Raw genomic sequence first — 18,911 nt, 5'->3', positions numbered from 1 at the left:
CTGTGCAGCCTCCGATGAAGCGCTGTTGTGTTTTCCCTCCTGGTATTTAAACTCTGGGGTCTGTTGGATTTGATTGCCTCATTTCCGGTTTTCCTTCACAGTGCTATGTATAGAGAGTCTAGTTCTGTGTGTTTGTTGATGGCCTTCTTGGCAGAGAACCAGGCCTCTAGGAATTCCTGTGCTCGTCTCTATTTGGCCTAATGTTGTCCCAGTTGAACTGATGGTTCTTGTTATCCGTGTAAATGGAGACGAGTGAGTATTGGTCATGTCGTTTTGTTGCTAGTTGGTGTTCATGCACCCGTGTAGCCAATTTCCTTCCTGTCCATCCAATGTAATGTTTGTCACAGTCCTTGCATGGGATCTTGTGTATCACGTTGGTTCTGTCCATAGTGGATAAGGGGTCTTTGGTTCAAGTTAGCAGTTGGCGTAGTGTTGACATGGGTTTGCGTGTTATTCTGATGCCCAATGATCATAGGAGCCTTGTGGTCAGTTCAGATATGTTCTTCATGCACGGTAACATGATGGGTGTGCTAGGGCGTGCAGTATCTTCCTGTTGTTGCTCGTATGATAGGCATCATCGGACCCAGTTGTTCAGGGTTCTGTTATCCTTAAATACTTGGTGGACGTACTCTTCTTCTTTTTGGCATAGTCCTGGGTTGTCGCAGTGTGTTGTCTCTCGTTTAAGTAGTGTTTTCACGCACATTTGTTTGAGGGTGTTTGGGTGGTTACTGTTGAAATTCAGTACTTGGTCAACGTGCATGGATTTTCTGTGTACCTTCGTCAGGAATTCCCCTTTGGCCCTACATTCTACCAGGACATCCAGGAATGGGAGCCGTTCATTCTTTTTCTCTTCCCTGGTGAATTTGATGCCATAAGACCATAAGACCATAAGACATAGGAGTGGAAGTAAGGTCATTCGGCCCATCAAGCCCACTCCGCCATTTAAATCATGGCTGATGGGCATTTCAACACCACTTCCCCGCACTCTCCCCGTAGCCCTTGATTCCTTTTGAGATCAGGAATTTGTCGATCTCTGCCTTGAAGTCATTCAACGTCCCAGCCTCCACTGCACTCTACAGCAGTGAATTCCACAAGCCCACCACTCTCTGGCTGAAGACATGTCGTCTCATTTCAGTTTTAAATTTACCCCCTCTAATTTTAAGGCTGTGCCCACAGGTCCTATTCTTCCTGCCTAACGGAAACAACTTCCTAGCATCCACCCCGTCTAAACCATACATTATCTTGTAAGTTTCTATTAGATCTCCCCTCAACCTTCCCTAAACTCTAATGAGTACAATCCCAGGATCCTTAGCTGTTCATCATATGTTGAACCTACCATTCCAGGGATCATCCGTGTGAATCTCCGCTGGACACGCTCCAGGGCCACAATGTCCTTCCTGAGGTGTGGGTCCCAAAGTTGGACACAGTATTCTAAATGGGGCCTAACTAGAGCCTTATAAAGCCTCAGAAGCATATCGCTGCTTTTATATTCCAACCCTCTTGAGATAAACGACAACATTACATTCGCTCTCCTAATTACAGACTCTACCTGCAAGTTAACCTTTAGAGAATCCTGGACCAACACTCCCAGATCCCTTTGCACTTCTGATTTGCGAATTTTCTCACCATTTAGAAAATAGTCCATGCCTGTATTCTTTTTTCCAAAGTGCAAAACCTCACATTTACTCACATTGAATTTCATCAGCCATTTCCTGGACCACTCTCCTAAACTGTCCTAATCTTTCTGCCGGTGAGAAAGTTGTCTATAAGTTGGTGTGCCTCCTCTAGTTTGGTCCGTTTGATGATGGTGAATGTGTCGTCCACGTATCGGACCCATAGTTTGGGCTGGAATCCAACCACAGCAAATACACAACTTTAGAGATTGATTTCTTTTTAAAAACAGTGGAAATCAGAGCACATGCGGCTTAGTGAAATTTCACTTCAGATGTGGCTCAGAAGTAAATATAAGCTTTACTCAATCTTATTAGGGCACAGTTGGTAGTGAGTGTCAATGCTTTGAATTCTGTTTTCAAAGTGAAACGATTTATCTAAACATAGATGCTGGAATAAATACAGTGCAAGGAATTTGCTCAGTTCAGTTTACTGATCATATTCTACATTCTGACAGCCATCTGTGCTCATATTTTTCAATAGACTTTTAGTGATATGTATTAAAACAAAATAATACCATTGACTTGAAACTTGACACAATTATGAAGTATTTTCTGCCAATTTAATCAGATTTCTCTGTCAGATTGGCATCGACTGTTCAGATCCACTTCTTGCTGTAATATTCTTTTTGTAAATCATCACAAGATTTCATGTTTCCGTGCACAATTCATGCACATACCACAGCTCAAACCTAAAGTGTTCTTTTTTGCAACTGTTTGTCATGCGGCTAACTCTGCTGTGACTCAAAAGTCTGCCTTTGGCTACTACAATTTCTCATCTGTACGCTGCCCTTCCCACCCCGCCCCTTAGGTTCCATTTGCACAATACCCAGATCCACCTTAGCACCACCACCGATCTATATTGGCCCCAGAAACACCTCAAATTTCAAATATGTTCAAATGCCTACATGTCCTTGCCCCTCAATATCTTAGTATCCTCCTTCAATACTGCAATACTCTACATTCCTCCAATTCTGGATCCATTTCTTTCCCCAGTTAGCAGCTGTGCCTCCAGTTATTTAAACCCTGAATTCTACATTTTAACCCTTAATCTTCAACATAATCTCTCTTTCCTCCTTGAATACTTCCTTGAAATCTATCTCTCAGCAAGTTTTTGGTTGCCTGATATTTCCCCTGATGTGTTTTAGTTTCATTTTTGTCCGATAATGTTCCTATGTAGTGCCTCAAATATTTTGATTGACTTTTATGCAAGTTGCTTTTGTTGCATTCATTAAAAATCTCATAGCAGTCAATAGAGAAGATATTGTAATTGCATTGCTGATCATTCTGGCAGCTAAGAAGAACTTTTAACCTCTCAACATTGCCTTATCCTTTCCTATTCTTGCCATAGCAATAATTTTATCACCCACTGAGGTTTAACTTCAACCTCTAGAATTCTGTACTCTTCAAGAAAAATGCCTGCATCAAACAAATGTCATTGCAAGTTTTTCTGAGGTTTTATACACATGATCATTGTAGAATCTCTACAGTGTGGAAGCAGGCCATTCAGACCATCCAAAGACTCTCCAAAGAGCATCCCACCCTTTCTTTGCTCCCAACCCTATTCCTATAACTCTACATTTTCCATTGATCATCTACCTACACTGGGCACTATGGGACAATTTTGTAAGGACAGTTCACTTATCCTGCATGACAGTAGGAATTCAGGAGCAGGAATAGGCCATTCAGCCCCTCAGGCCTGCTCCACCATTCAATGAGATCATGGTGATCTGTGACCTGACTCCTTATGTGTGCCTTTGGTCCATATCCCTTAACACCTTTACATAAAATTAACAACTGATTCAGCATTGACAGTCATTTGTGGAGGAGAATTCCAAATATCTATAGCCCTTTGTGTACAGAAGTGCTCCTTAACATCCTATGACCCCAAATTCCAGAATCCCCAAGCAGCGGAAATAGCTTCTCTTCATCTACCATCTCATTTTCTGTTAATACCTTGAAGACATTAATAAGACCACCCCTTAACCTTCTACAATCTCGAGAAAGCAAACCTAATATGTGTAATTTCTCCATGTAACTTAATCTCTAATATCCAGATATCATTCTTGTAAACTTACATTTTATTTCTTCCAAAGGCAATGTATCCTTCATAAGGTATGATGCCCAGTACTGCTCACAGTCTTCCAAGTGGATTCTAAGCAGCGTTTTGTATAACTACAGTATACCTTTTGCATCCTTGTTCTCCAGTCCTCCAGATAAAAAGGCTAGCATCCTGTTTGCTTCCTTGTTTATTTTCTGCACTTCTTTGTTACATTTTAAAGATCTGTGCACCTGAACTTTGTGGACATCCACTATATTTGACTTTATATGATCTAGAACGTACCTTAATCTATCCCTTTTGGTCCAAAATAGATAATGTCACACTTGCTTACATTGAACTACATCTGCTGCAGTTTTCCCCATTCATTTAGCTATCAATATCCTTTTGTAGTTATATCTATCATCTACACTGTCTACAATGTCACCTAACTTTGTGTCATCAACAAATATGATGTACAATGCCAAGTTGTTCATAAATAATGTAAATAATTGAGGCCTTAACACAGATCCTTGTGGTCACAACCTGCCAATTTAAGTGCCCATTACCCGAAATGTCAGCTTTTGTGCTCCTGAGATGCTGCTTGGCCTGCTGTGTTCATCCAGCTCCACACTTTGTTATCTAAGTGCCCATTACCCCTACTTTCTGTGCCTTGCCGCTCAACCAACTTTCCCACCATGTCAGTAATTTGGCCTCAATTCTGTGGGCATCTACCTTTGTTAAGATTCTCTTATGCGATACCTTATCAAGTGCCTTCTGGAAGCCCATACAAACAACATGAACAGACATTCCCCTCTCCACCACCTTAGTCGCCTTTGCAAAAGTTCAATGGAATTTGTCCAGCATGATCCACCTGTCATTAATCCATGCTGACTCTCCCTGGTCAGCTGAAAATTTTCAAGGTGTTCAGTTACAGCATCCTTGATTATAGATTCCAACAACTTTCCCACTACAGGTGTTAGCCTAACTAGCCCATAATTTTTATTTTTCTTGTTTTCCTCTCTTATCATTCTTTAAAAGAGGAGCGACATGTGCAATTTTTCCATTCTAGAGAAATGACCCATGTAGCCAGGGAAAGATTGCAGTTAGAACTTGTACAGTGTGCTTTCTTTAATACCCTCAGATGGAAACAGGCAGGTCTTGGGAATTTGTCACTCTTTAATTCCATTAATTTCCTCATTAACAATATTTTCTTGCGTTAATTTCAAACAGTCCCTGTTCCCGATCTATTATTAATTTCCTGGGTCTTCTAGCAAGCTATCCTCCTTTTCAAATGTAAATACTGAGGCAAAGTAATTATTCAACATGTCTACCTTTTCCCCATACTCATCGACAATATCCTCACTTTCAGTCTTTTATGGAGCAACAATATTGCAGACAACCTTCTTTCTCTTAATGGGGCAATAACATTTATTCTTATTCTTTTTGAAGTCCCTAGCAAATTTCCTTTCATAATGCGTTTTAGTAGCTCTTATAAGTTGCTTTGCAGTCCTTCGCTGGTCTTTGTATATGCCCCAATCAGCAGGATTCATGCCAGTTTTTGCATTTTTTTTAGCTTTTTAAGTTAAGCTGTCAGCTATCTCTTTATTTGTCCATGAATGGGTTTTTTTGTGTGAAACGGAGCTTTTCTATCTCAGGGGTATAAATTGGTTCAGGATCCACATTAAATGTTTCTTTAGGAATGCTCCACTGTTCTTCAGCTGTTTTACCCATTAGCAGAGATCCCCAGTTTACTGTGGACCTCTTTTACGGTGTTGCTTAAATATTGAATAGAAATGGTTTGAATCTGGTTTTAATGTTGTAATAATAGTCTGTGTAAATTGCTGGGTTTATTTTTCACACTGTTCCAAATGCAGCATTTAGCTGTTGTGCAGAATGTGTTACCACTTATCACCTAGCTATTTCATCAATCAGAAATGTGTATGAGAAATGAGACAGCAATTCAGTGTCACCTAATACCATATGACTGCTAAATGCTTCATTTGGAACCCAGAGCTAAAAACAAACAATTTGTTCACCTAAATGCACAACTAGCTTTTTAAAATTGTAATAATTTATTTCTGAGAAAGTATAGAATTTCACTGATGCACTAAATTTCAACTTGATAGGAATCTACTAGTTGCCATTTCCTTTTGTCATTGGTTCTCCTTTTGTAATAAATTGGGTTTAAAACTTCTGAAAAACAATTTGGGTTTGAATATTGCTTTCACATTTTGCCCACCTTGCATATCACACCCATGCCTGATGTGCGTGAACTGCGGTGTTTATAAATCAAAAGAATGCACATCAGTGAAGTTTGCTAACATGAGGTGTAATTTGCTTATTGAAACATTAAGTGGGAGTGGGTAAATTTGGGGAAGAAAATCACAGGGAAGCAGTCCCTAGTGGGCATTGTATAACCTGGAATTTTTGCAGTGAGCAAATCATGGAGCATTAGGGAGTCTTCCTTTGGTCTTGTGTAATTTCTGAACTCTAACTAGTGACTATTTTCAATTTCCCATTTGGCAAAGCTGATGAGGAAGTACCAAAAGATGAGACAGGTAATTGAAATAGAACTTGGGTGATGAGATTTTGAACTCACTGCTGAGACTGAAAACACTCAGCTAACCCCAGACTTTTAATGAACTTTAATCTGATTCACTCTAATCTCCATGCATTTTGCAACTTGCACACTCCATCTCCATGTTTAATGTTTAAAATCTGTAACCTACAACACTGCTTGCTCCCTGCACTGTGGATTATCTTGACTGTCCTTGCCAACTGGCAAACTGAAAATAAGAAATGTATATATTAGTAGACCTGGGCCTGCCTGTGACTTCACAGACCAAGGGACTCAATTTTAATCTTTTCACCTATCTGACACCATGAAGACCATTTTTGTTTTTGTCTTTTTGACACTGGGCAAGCTGCCTGCTCGGTTAGTGCAGTGATGTTGGTATGAAGCTGGATCAACATTCATGGTGAGTGTGAGCTATCAGCAATAATTGCAGCATTTATAAATGGCTCACGTTTGGGAGTGGGGCTTCTAGCTGGCTGATCTCTTAAAGCCAGGCTGTATTTGCTAAAAGCAGGGATGGAGGGTTTATGGGTTGAGTGTGGAAGATAAAGTATACATGACATTAGTTGCTAGCACTCACTGAATTTCTGATGCTGCAGAGGTTGTACAAATGCAAAAAGCCAAAAGAGCTTTTCTCTCAGAGAGTAAGCATGTGCTCTGTCTTGTAGTGAAGGTATTATCTGCTATTTTGACTGTTCTGTGTCCCTTAAGGAATGCCTTTTGCCTCATATTTTTAGGACAACACGTGGGAGAGAACATTTTAAGCTTTTGTTTTAATTTGGACTGTAAGCCTGTGAGTTGTCCAGCATGGCGATGGTAATGCTGTGATTCCATAAGATAACTCTTAAGTTTCGTTAGCTTTCAATCTCCGCCCAGGCTATATGATCACCAGCACACCACCGTGATGGATAAAGTGTCCCTTGTTTTGATACATATGAATAATGCAATTTTAGGGACAAAAGTAGGCCATTTGGCCACTGAAGCCTGCTGTGTCATTCAATAAGATCATGGCTGATCTGCTTTGTTTCAGATTCCACATTCCCACCAGCTTTTGATAACCTCAGAATTTTTTTGTTAGGCAGAGAGGAAGAACAGGTTAGGGAGGCAGAGACAGGCTGGGCTGGTTTTGGGATGCAGTGGGGGGAGGGGATGAGCTGGGCTGGTTGTGTGATGCAGTGGGGGGAGGGGACGAACTGGGCTGGTTTAGGGATGCAGTAGGGGAAGGGGAGATTTTGAAGCTGGTGAAGTCCACATTGATACCATTAGGCTGCAGGGTTCCCAAGCGGAATATGAGTTGCTGTTCCTGCAACCTTCGGGTGGCATCGTTGTGGCACTGCAGGAGGCCCATGATGGACATGTCGTCTAAAGAATGGGAGGGGGAGTTAAAATGGTTCGCGACTGGGAGGTGCAGTTGTTTGTTGCGAACCGAGTGGAGGTGTTCTGCAAAGCGGTCCCCAAGCCTCCGCTTGGTTTCCCCAATGTAGAGGAAGCCACACCGGGTACAATGGATGCAGTATACCACATTGGCAGATGTGCAGGTGAACCTCTGCTTAATATGGAAAGTCATCTTGGGGCCTGGAATAGGGGTGAGGGTGGAGGTGTGGGGGCAAGTGTAGCACTTCCTGTGGTTGCAGGGGAAGGTGCCGGGTGTAGTGGGGTTGGAGGGCAGTGTGGAGCAAACAAGGGAGTCACGGAGAGAGTGGTCTCTCCGGAAAGCAGACAAGGGTGGGGATGGAAAAATGTCTTGGGTGATGGGGTCGGATTGTAGATGGTGGAAGTGTCGGAGGATGATGCGTTGTATCCAGAGGTTGGTGGGGTGGTGTGTGAGAATGAGGGGGATCCTCTTTGGGCGGTTGTGGCGGGGCGGGGTGTGAGGGATGTGTTGCGGGAAATGTGGGAGACACGGTCAAGGGCGTTCTCGACCACTGCGGGGGGCAATTTGCGGTCCTTGAAGAACTTGGACATCTGGGATGTGCGGGAGTGGAACATCTGTCAAATCTCTTTCATATGTGTAATTCTCATCAGCATATTAAAAAAAAAGACACTGGAGAGAGTGAAATGAGATTTAGTAGGCCAGAGGGAGTAAGTGATGCAAAATAGCATAGTGCATTAAGGGGAAGGTAGCATACATGATTAGAGAGTTACGGTGATTTGAAAGGATGAATTTAGAGGGTGAAGAAATGGAGAAGTCTGAGGTAGAGCATGAACATGGGCAAATACTGGTTTGGCCGAATAACCTGTTTCTTTCTCTGTTCTGTCTAATTCTGTGCATGTATGTGGATTTTCAACAATGGAAAAAGATATATATCAATTTATCATATTTGCCTATATCTTACCAAGACAGTGCATAATTTTTATTCCTATAATAGATACCAGTCACAAAAGGTAAGAATTCTACTTGTGTAATAAACTTACAGAGTACTGAGAGGCCGAGAAAGAATGGACATTTTTACTAGTGAGAGAGATGAGGATCTGAGACCACAGCCTCAGTGAGAAGGGACAACTGTTTATAACTGAGGTGAGGAAGGATTTCTTCAGGCAGAGGATGGTCAATCTGTGAAACTCATCGCTATAGAAGGAGGCCAAATTATTGAATGTATTTAAGACACAATGTGGACATGCTGGTGTTGGACTGGGGTGGACAAAGTCAAAAGTCACACGGCACCAGGTTATAGTTCAACATATTTACTTAAAACTACAAGCTTTCAGGGCATTGCTTGTTCATCATGAAGTCATGACAAAGGAATAGCACTCTAAAATCTTGTGATTTTAAATGAACTGTTGGACTGTAACCTGGTGTGTGACTTCTGTATTTAAGACAAAGATTGACACGTTAATAATTGGTAAGGGGATCAAAGGATTTGGGAAGAATGCAGGAGAATGGGATTGAGAAACATACCAGCCATGATCGAATGCTGGAGCAGAGTTGATGGGCTGAATGGCCTAATTCTATTATTATGTCTTATGGTCTTTGGTTTTGTTGCAATTACATTCTGATGTTACATCAGTGCTAGCCAGTTTACCCACTCCAAACATCGAATAGTGTATCTTTGTAGGATTAGAAATGGACAAAAGGATATGACAAAGCATATTTTGCAGCCATTAAGCATACCTGTTACATGCATTGCAAATAAAAATAATCAACAGTCCCATTTTAGGGCTTCAAAATAACACTTGCCAAATGCATAAAAAAGCTAGCTTAGTTTATTTTTATGGTTATTGTATTGGAGTTTGACAAATATATTCGTCATGAACAGAATGGTATTGTGCTCAAAGAGCTGCTTTAGTCAGCAATATCGATCTTATGAAACTTGACTGCTTCCTGTAAATAAAGATCTGATTTATATTGTTGAGGCTTAAAAGACATTGTGGAAGATTTTAGCAGACTGTGTACATTTTCACCCCATGAATGGCTTTCAATTTACTTTATGCAAACAATGTTTGTTCTTGTGATAGCGGTGCCTGCTTATTGTATCTAATAACATTAGGAGCTGCATTCGATTCTCAATTCAGTGAGTGCATGATACAGATATATGAATGTATGTATTAGGGGCAGGAGTTGATCTCTTGGCCCCTTGAGCATGGTCCACCATCCACTAAAATCATGGCCAATCAGTTTGTGGCCTCAACTCCACTTTCCTGCCTATTGTCAACTGTTCGACCCATTCAGTCTTAAAAGTGTTCAGTGACCATGCACCAACACTGTCTTGAGAAGTGTATTCCATAGGTTTTCACTCACTTCCTATTTTACACAATATCCCTTATTTTTAAAGTGACCCCCTGTTCTAGTCTGTCAAAGAAAAGGAAACATCCTTTCAGCATCCACTCTTTCAAGTCCTCTCAGGAGCTTATATGCTTAAATGAAATTACCTTTTACTCTTCTGAACTCCAGTGGATACAGGCCTAACCAGGCCAATCTTTCCTCATTAAATAGCCTCCCATCCCAGCAATTGGTCATTTTTTTTTGTTCATTCAGAAGATTTTGGCTCCACTGGTTACATATGTGCCCTATAGAAGGTGGTAGTGAGCTACTACAGTCCATTTAGTGTAGGTATGTCCACGATGCTGTTAGGGTGATGGTTTTGGGATATTTTCCCAGGAAAAGTGACATATTTCCACATCAGGATGGTGAGTGGCTTGGAGAGAAACTTGTAAGGGGTAGCAATCCTAACATAGCTGCTGCATTTGTCCTTCCAGTGATAGTGGTGTTGGGTTTGGATGCCTTGGTGAATTACTGCTGTGCTTTCGGTAGATGGTACATACTGCTGCTACGGACCAATGGTAGTGGAGGGAGTGAACGTTTATGGGTGTGGTGGAATCAAGTGGGCTGTTTTGTCCTGGACGTTGAGCTTCTTGAGTGCTGTTGGAGCTGCACTCATTCGGGCAAGAGGGGAGTATTCTATCACGCCCCTGATTTGTGTCTTGTAGATGGTAGATAGATTTTGGAGAGTACGGAGGTGAGTTGCTCACTGCAGTATTCCTACCCTTGACCTGCTGTTGTTATTACAGTACCTATATAACAGTCGAGTTAAGTTTTTGGTCGATAATAGCCCCCAGCATGTTGATCCTTTTTTGAGCTACTTTTAATACAATTATATCTTTTCTTAAATAAGGAAACCAAAACTGTACGGAATGGTCTAGATGTAGCCTCAACAATGTCTTATAAAATTGAGCAAGACATCCTCACTTCTTTATTCCATTTCCCTTCCAATAGACAATAGCATTCCTTTTACCTTCCTAGTCACTTCCTCTACTGCATATTAAAATATTTTATGATTCATATAGCACAACATACATCCCTTGGTACTTTCAGGGTTCTGCATTCTGTGTCTATTTAAATATTATACTCCTTTTTACATTCTTCCTATCGATGTGGCCAAGCTCACCTTTTCCTGTGATATATTTCAACTGCTCGATTTTAACCTGGTAACGTAATCTTGTTCTGCAACATATGCAATTGAACTTCCGTCCCCTAAAACCTCTGCTCTAACTCTATTGTTTATGCTCACCTTTCCCATTTGTAATTAGTAGCTAACAAACTAGGCACGTCCTCTGGTCTGTCCTCTCTAAACCCCAACCCTGCCTCTCCTTCCACATCTTTAAGTGAACTTTTGATCAGGCCTTCTGATATCGCCTCTATTGCTGGCTGCATCTTTTAAAATGTTTGGCTGCATTGAAGTTGTGACATAAACTCAAGTTATTGTTGCTGTAACATGTTTGTGGAGCCTAAAGTTTACATCTGTTGAATGTAAGAATGCAGTGGTGAGGTAAACAGCACATGAAATTGGCTCCTGTGTACCGCCACACATTAGAAAGGTCTCACAACTAGGTTTGTTTCTGAGCACACGGCTGCAAGATAAAGTAAGAGAATCACCTTTTCTCGAAAGTGATGCTTACTTTTTTGAATCCAATGTGCTTCAAATAATATTATGCAGATACATGCAAGGCAGGCCCATGAAATTTGAAAATTTTCCTCGTATTAATTTCTATCCTAAAATCTATCATGACAGCCAATATTGTATTGTTAATCTATTTAATTATAGAAAAGATTTTCATTTTTCAGACAAAAAATGTTCTATAAAACACATGAGAAAATTTAAAACACATTATGCCTTCTCAACGTTTAATTCTGGGAAATATTTGCCCTGTCAATACAGCAAGAGGATTCAAGGCTAATCCAATTTGGAATACTGTGTGCAATTCTGGTCTGCCTGCTATAGGAAGGTTATTGTGAAAGTTGAAAGACTTCATAAACGATTTACAAGGAACTTGCTGGAGTTGAAGGGTTTGAGGTATAGGAAGAAGCTGAATAGACTGGGGCTGAGACCTTGTAGAAGTTTATCAGATCATGAAGGGCATTGATAGGGTAAATAGATAAGGTCTTTCCCTCAATGTGGGGGAGTCCAAAGCTGGAGGGCATAGGTTTAAGGTGAGAGGAGAAAGGTTTAAAAGGGACCTAAGGGGCAACTTTTTCACACAGAGGGAAGTGTGTGTATGGAATGAGCTGCCAGAGGAAGTGATGGAGTTTGGTATGATTACAATATTTAAAAGGCATCTGGATGTGTATATGAATAGGAAGGGTTTAGAGGGATATGGGCCAAATGCTGGCAAATGGGACTAGATTTATTTGGGATAGATGGTCGGTGTGGATGAGTTAGATTGAAGGATCTGTTGCCGTGCTGTGCGTCTCAATGACTGTATGAAAACTCAGTTTTCTGGAGAGGATAGGAAATTGTGTCCAATGTCCAGTGGTCTATCATGTACCTGTAAATATGTCAAATACAATGTAGTGAAAATTCTCTCTGTCTGTTGATGAAGGGGCAGAATTTTCCTTTCCCTAACCTGTGGCTTGCTGGCAGGAGGAAGAGGTCCGCCCCGATCTGCCTGCAATATTGCAGTGGAAAGAATGAATCCCAGTCCAGCTACATTTTCTGTATTGAGGCCTTGCATTTTTCCTTTATTCTTCACTGGGGTGTGGGTGTTGCTGGATACCCGAGCACTTCCCCCTTCTGGCCACACCTGATGCCTTCCTTCCCCTCCAATCCATGCGATCCCCCACACTTAATTGGTCATAGACTCTGGGAATTACAATCTCAAGCTGCCTGCAGACCCAGCCACAGTCCTGTTCACTGCAGCTTCTGGCACTGCTGGGACCAGACATCTGTTAGCCAATCTGAGCAGGTTGAAGCTCTGTTCTTAAAAAAGAAACATGTTTGTAAGATGTGCATGTTGCTGTCTAGGACAGCATTTATTACTCATTGCTCACAGCACTTTCGAAGATGCTGGTGAGTGGTTTTCCAGTCTTCAGAGGATATGAACACCCACAATACTGTTAGGAATTGAGATCCAGGAATTTGACCCAGTGATGATGAAGGTACAGTAATATAGTTCCAAGTCAGGGTGGGGTGTGGTTTGAAAACAAACTTGCAGGTGGTGCTGCTCCCATATACCTGTTGTACTCATCCTTCCAGGTAACGGAGGTCATGGTTTTAGAAGGTATTATCAAAGGAGACTGGGTGAATTACTTTGCTGTACCTTGTAGATGGTACTCATTGCTGACACTGTGTCAATGTGAATGAAGTGAATGTTGAAGGTGGTGGATGTGGTGCCAAACTAAAGGGCTGTTTTTCCCTGGATTGTGCCAGCCGTCTTGAGTATTCTGAGAGGTGTTTTCCATCCAGGCACATGGTCAGTATTCCATCACACCCTTGACTTATATGGTGTAGATGATAGAAAGGCATTGGTAAGTTACTCACTGCAGAATTCATAGCCACAGTAGTTATGGCTACTCTAGTTCAGTTTCTGGTCTATGATACATCGCAGATGTTGATAGTAGGGGATTCAAAGATATTAATGCCACTGAATGTCAAGGGGCAATGGTTAGATTCTGTCCTAATGGAGATGATCATTGCCGGCCACAAGAATTGACATAAATGTTATTTACCACTTTTCAGCCCAAGCTTCTGCCCTGTTTGCTTTTGAAATTGTTCAGATTGTTGGAAGCTGGTTAGAAAAAAAGTCATTTTCTTGCAACAGAGGATCTTCAGTAGTGACTCTCACAGCACACTAGTGCTGAAATCCAAACTCAGGTTCCTTAGCTCGCCAGCGTAATTGAGCACGTCAGTCCACCAGCACACACTGGCCAGGGTTGAATCTTGTTTTTAATTCCTGTCTCTGTATACACTTGAAAAGGGTAACTGCAATGATATCTCTTACATAGACAATTGTCTTTTATGCCATCGTGCTCACAGTCTGAAATACTCACAGGGGATTACAGGTTGGTGCATGTTTCCCATTTGAAGCTTCTTTGACACCTTGAGATGTGGTGTTCCCAGAATTCCTTTTCAGACTGCCACCGAATTTACATCCACAGCCATTGTCATGATGTTTCTCCATGATTAAAAAGTAGATTATAAGCTCAGTCTATCCACAGGAGATCTAGGGTCATGAAAGTTAGTGTGACTCCAATAAGTGGGGAGTTACCCCACTGATTCCCATTGAATCCAGTTGTGTTAGGGCTCCTTGCTGGCACACTCAGTTGAATGCTCACCTTACCTCTCTGAGCGAGGTACAGAAATCCCCTCTCCAGCCAATTAATCAACACTCAGGATAGGCCGGGGCAGCAAGCAAATTCACCCAAAATTCCTGCAGGAACGTTTGTGATGGAATGTTGTTTCCACAAGTCAAGCTGTTAGAATCTCTGAATAGCTGCTCCTCCGATTACAGACTGGTTTTCTCTAATCTTTGTTGCTGATAGGCACATATCAGCAATAAACATGGGAAGGAAACGGCCTATGACTGGTACAACATTGAGAAGGTGAGTGCCATCAGCCAACTGAAGGTAGTGGAAGGCAGGGAACATGAATTGAGGCTATGCTGGAGGATCAAAACCAGTGGGCAAAGTGAAGATAAAATTGTCGGGGAGAGAATCTGCAGTTTGGGATGGACTTATAGAAGAGATTCTGAAAAGGCAGGGGAAGGAAGACGGTCTGTAAAAGATAGACTGGGTCTACAAAGGGGCAGGAAGAGTTTTAAATGTTTCAGCAAAGGAATACTCAGTTAACTGTGTTACAGGGATGGGGGAATAGCCAAACCCCTCTGATAATTAAACTAAAACAGAAGCCCCTCTAATACTTATTCCCCGGAACACAGAGACAAACTTACCTTTCCCCTCATAATCTGTTAAAAGTTGTTAAAAGAAAGACAATCCCTGATCTCCAGTTTATCAGAAACAAACCACAGTTTAATTATTTAACCCTAACAATGAACAAATTAAAAGAAATATTAACAAACCATACAATTTCCCCCTAAGTACTAACCATTTCCTAACAGAACTAAATTCAATTGGAATGCTATTCAAATAAACACAAAGCCCACTTGTCGTTTATCTCAAGAGGGTTGGAATATAAAAGCAGCGATGTGCTTCTGAGGCTTTATAAAGCTCTAGTTAGACCCCATTTAGAATACTGTGTCCAATTTTGGGACCCACACCTCAGGAAGGACATACTGGCACTGGAGTGTGTCCAGCGGAGATTCACACGGATGATCCCTGGAATGGTAGGTTTAACGTACGATGAACGGCTGAGGATCCTGGGATTGTATTCATTAGAGTTTAGAAGGTTGAGGGGAGATCTAATAGAAACGTACAAGATAATGTATGGTTTAGAAAGGGTGGACGCTGGGAGGTTGCTTCCGTTAGGTGGGGAGACTAGGACCCATGGGCACAGCCTTAGAATTAGAGGGGATTAATTTAAAACTGAAATGAGGAGACATTTCTTCAGCCAGAAGGTGGTGGGCCTGTGGAATTCACTGCCACGGAGTGCAGTGGAGGCCGGGACATTAAATGTCTTCAAGGCAGAGATCGATAAATTCTTGATCTCACAAGGAATCAATGGCTATGGGGAGAGTGCAGGGAAGTGGAGTTGAAATGCCCATCAGTCATGATTGAATGGCGGAGTGAACTCGATTGGCCAAATGGCCTTACTTCCACTCCTATGTCTTATGGTCTTATGGTCTTAAAATAAAGGTGTGATAAGCTATTAGAGTAGGTGGGAATGTGGATTTGAAGTTGCAATCAGATAAACTATGATCTAATGAAGTGGTGGAGGAGGCTGAGGAGCAAGAATGACCTTCTCCTGCCACTTGTTTGTATGCATCTGGGAATCTAAAAAATTGAAAATGAATATGGAATCTCTTGTGTAATGCTGCAGAGTTTTGGGAACAAATGTGGGAATAAAGCAGTGGCTACTACGACAGTAATCACACTCTCTAGTCAATATGTTAATACTGAAGAGTTTTACTTCTTAGAAATTTATGTGTGATCACATCAAAAGTGTCTTGCATGCTAAGAATTACTTGGTGGGCAGTGACTATTTTGGAGACTAATATGCAATTTTCCAATAGATGTTTGATAAAGTACCAAACATAAAACTGGGATAAAAGGGATATTTCTGCGATGAGAGGCTGTAACTAGTGCAGTGCCATATGGGTCAGTGCTGCAATACATAACAAACACTTGGCTGACAGAAGTGAATGTACTATCACCAAGTTTGCAGATGATACAAAAATAAGTTGGATGGCAATTAGCAAGGCTGACATAATCAATTTAGAGAGGGGTATAGACAGTTTAAGTGAGTGGGCAAAAACTTGATAGATGGGATATAATTTGGGAAAATCTGTGGCTTTGCACTTTACTAGGAAGAATAGAGGAGCTGTCCAATATTTAAATCATATAAAACTGCAGGTTGAAGCAGCATGATGATTTGGGCATCGTCATGCAGGAATCACAAGAAGTGAGCACCCAACTTCAATGCATAATAGAGAAGTCAAAGGTGTTTTTGGCCCTATGTCAAAGGGAATGGAATACAAAACAAATAGATCTTACTACAAGTGTACAAGGTATCAGCTGGAATACTGTGAACATATTTGTCCCCTTATCTAAGGACATATATGCTGCCATTAGCATTTTGTTCCTGGGTTTGGAGGGATTTGCTTATGATGAGAGTTTGAGTAGGTTGTACCTGTTGGAGTTTAGAAGAATAAAAGGAGAACTTACTGAAGCATTTACTTGGCTTGGGGGAGAGCTCGGCAGGGTAGATATTATAGGGAGTATCTTGGACCAGAGGACATAATCTCAGAGTAGGGAGTCACCAATTTAAGACAGAGATGAGGAATTTTCTCTTTCGAAGGATAGTGAATGTCTGGACTTCTTTTCCACAGAGGGCTTTTAACCCTGGGTCGTTAACTATATTCAAGGCTAAGAAAGGCAGATTTTTTAATCAGTGAGACAATCAAAGGTTATGCTGAAAAGGCATCAAAGTGGAGTTGAGGATTATTAAATCCATCATAATCTCATTGAATGGCAGAGCAGACATGATGGACTGCATGAAGAGATAACAAAGTTTGGAGGTGGATGAACACAGCAGGCCAAGCAGCATCTTAGAAGCTCAAAAAGATGCTGCTTAGCCTGGTGTGTTCATCCAGCTCCACACTTTGTTATTTCGGATTCTCCAGCATCTGCAATTCCCATTATCCATGATGGACTGAATGGCCTACTTCTGCTCCAACATTGTATGGTCTTATAGACCTAGAGAAAATATCATGGCAGCCTTGGTGGGGGGAGGAAAGTTATTTCGAACCCTACAGATATGTCTCCCTGATGAGGATGTGTTCAGCACTTCAGATAATGAAAGAGACAACTCTACAAGAACAATCCTGGCCAATGTTTATATAAGTTTTATTATAATATCTGTCAGGTTTTTATGGAAACAAAATGAAAATTCCTAAGCATAAGCTTCATGTTATGTTGACTTAAAGGTTGCAGACATTTGCCTTAAAGGAAATTGTAAAACAGAAGCATGACATGAATGTTGTTATATTAATACATATGGAGCTTTTTTTTGTATGCTTTAATTTTCTCTGGTCATGTCCTTTAGCTTTAAATGTAGTTTGCCCTCTGGTAATGGTGGCAGATTTTCCTCAACTTCAATTCAGATATTGATCAGTGGAATAAGGTTATTGAGCAGTTGGGAACACCTTCCCCAGAGTTCATGAAGAAATTGCAGCCCACTGTTCGTAACTATGTGGAGAATAGGCCCAAGTATACGGGACACACTTTCCCCAAGCTCTTCCCAGACTGTCTCTTCCCAGCAGACTCGGAGCATAATAAACTAAAAGGTAAGGAACCAGACTGACTATCAGGCCTCACTCATACGTAAGAATAAATTTGTTTACAAACCATAGATATGCTTGAATGAAAGCTGTCCATAACAGAATTAAAATTTGGAAAAATACACAAACCAGCATGTTTTAAAATTTGGTCTCATGGTAGCCACTAGGGGAATCTTAATTTAGAGACATATTCCTGACGCCTCTTGTCTAATAAAAACCAAAAGAACTGCAGATGCTGTAAATCAGGAACAAAAGCAGAAGTTGCTGGAAAACCTCAGCAGGTCTGGCAGCAGCTGTGAAGAAAAGTCAGTGTTAATGTTTTGGGGCCAGTTCCTCAGATCTGACATTAACTAGGAAAATGTGGGTTTATATACAGAAGATAGGGTGGTCAGGGGGGTTAAGGAGTAATGATAGGTGGCTATAGAGCCCAAAGAGAGAGAAGAACAGTTAGACAGACAAAAGAGTCGGCAGTGATCTGGCTGTGATGGTGAATAGCTGTTAATGGAGACTGTTAGTGGCTAACAATAGGTAGTGTGTAATGGCAGGCTATGGGATAACAAGCCCCGGTATGTGGGATGGGAGGGCTAGGATATGGGAGAACTCAGGTCCACTTGGCCCCCAGTTATGCCTGTCTCTCCGTGGGATACATGGAACATTCCTTGTTCCAGTCCTATTCCAGCCCCCACCCACAGTTCTCTCTCCAATATATCAATGATGTCATTGGTGCTGCCTCCCTCTCTCGTCTGAAATTGGAAAAGTTCATCAATCTCATTTCCAATTTCCTCCCTGTCCTCACCTTCACCTGGTCTATCTCTGACTCCTCCCTTCCCTTCCTCAACAGCTTGGTTTCCATTTCTGGGGATAGACTGGCCATGAATATTAACTAGAAACCCACTGACTCTCACAGCTACCTGGATTATATTTCCTCACGCCCTGCTTCCTATAAAGTTTCCAT

General features: G+C 41.4%; 1 protein-coding gene across 7 annotated transcripts in view; it reads left to right on the top strand.

Moving 5' to 3' along the window:
* Positions 1 to 18,911, top strand: part of mapk10 (mitogen-activated protein kinase 10) — a 207,955-nt gene that overhangs the window by 158,079 nt on the left and 30,965 nt on the right. For all 7 annotated transcript variants that reach the window (XM_059646328.1, XM_048532782.2, XM_048532819.2 and 4 more), the window contains one exon: positions 17,780 to 17,962. In XM_059646328.1, the coding sequence (XP_059502311.1) occupies positions 17,780 to 17,962 (183 nt within the window). The remainder of the gene's footprint in view (positions 1 to 17,779; positions 17,963 to 18,911) is intronic.

The sequence above is a fragment of the Stegostoma tigrinum genome, chromosome 1, assembly GCF_030684315.1.
Source record: "Stegostoma tigrinum isolate sSteTig4 chromosome 1, sSteTig4.hap1, whole genome shotgun sequence".
In the NCBI taxonomy this organism is placed as follows: Eukaryota; Metazoa; Chordata; class Chondrichthyes; order Orectolobiformes; family Stegostomatidae; genus Stegostoma; species Stegostoma tigrinum.
The sequence above is the reverse complement of the archived record's forward strand: the minus strand, read 5'-3'. Positions and strand labels throughout refer to the sequence as shown.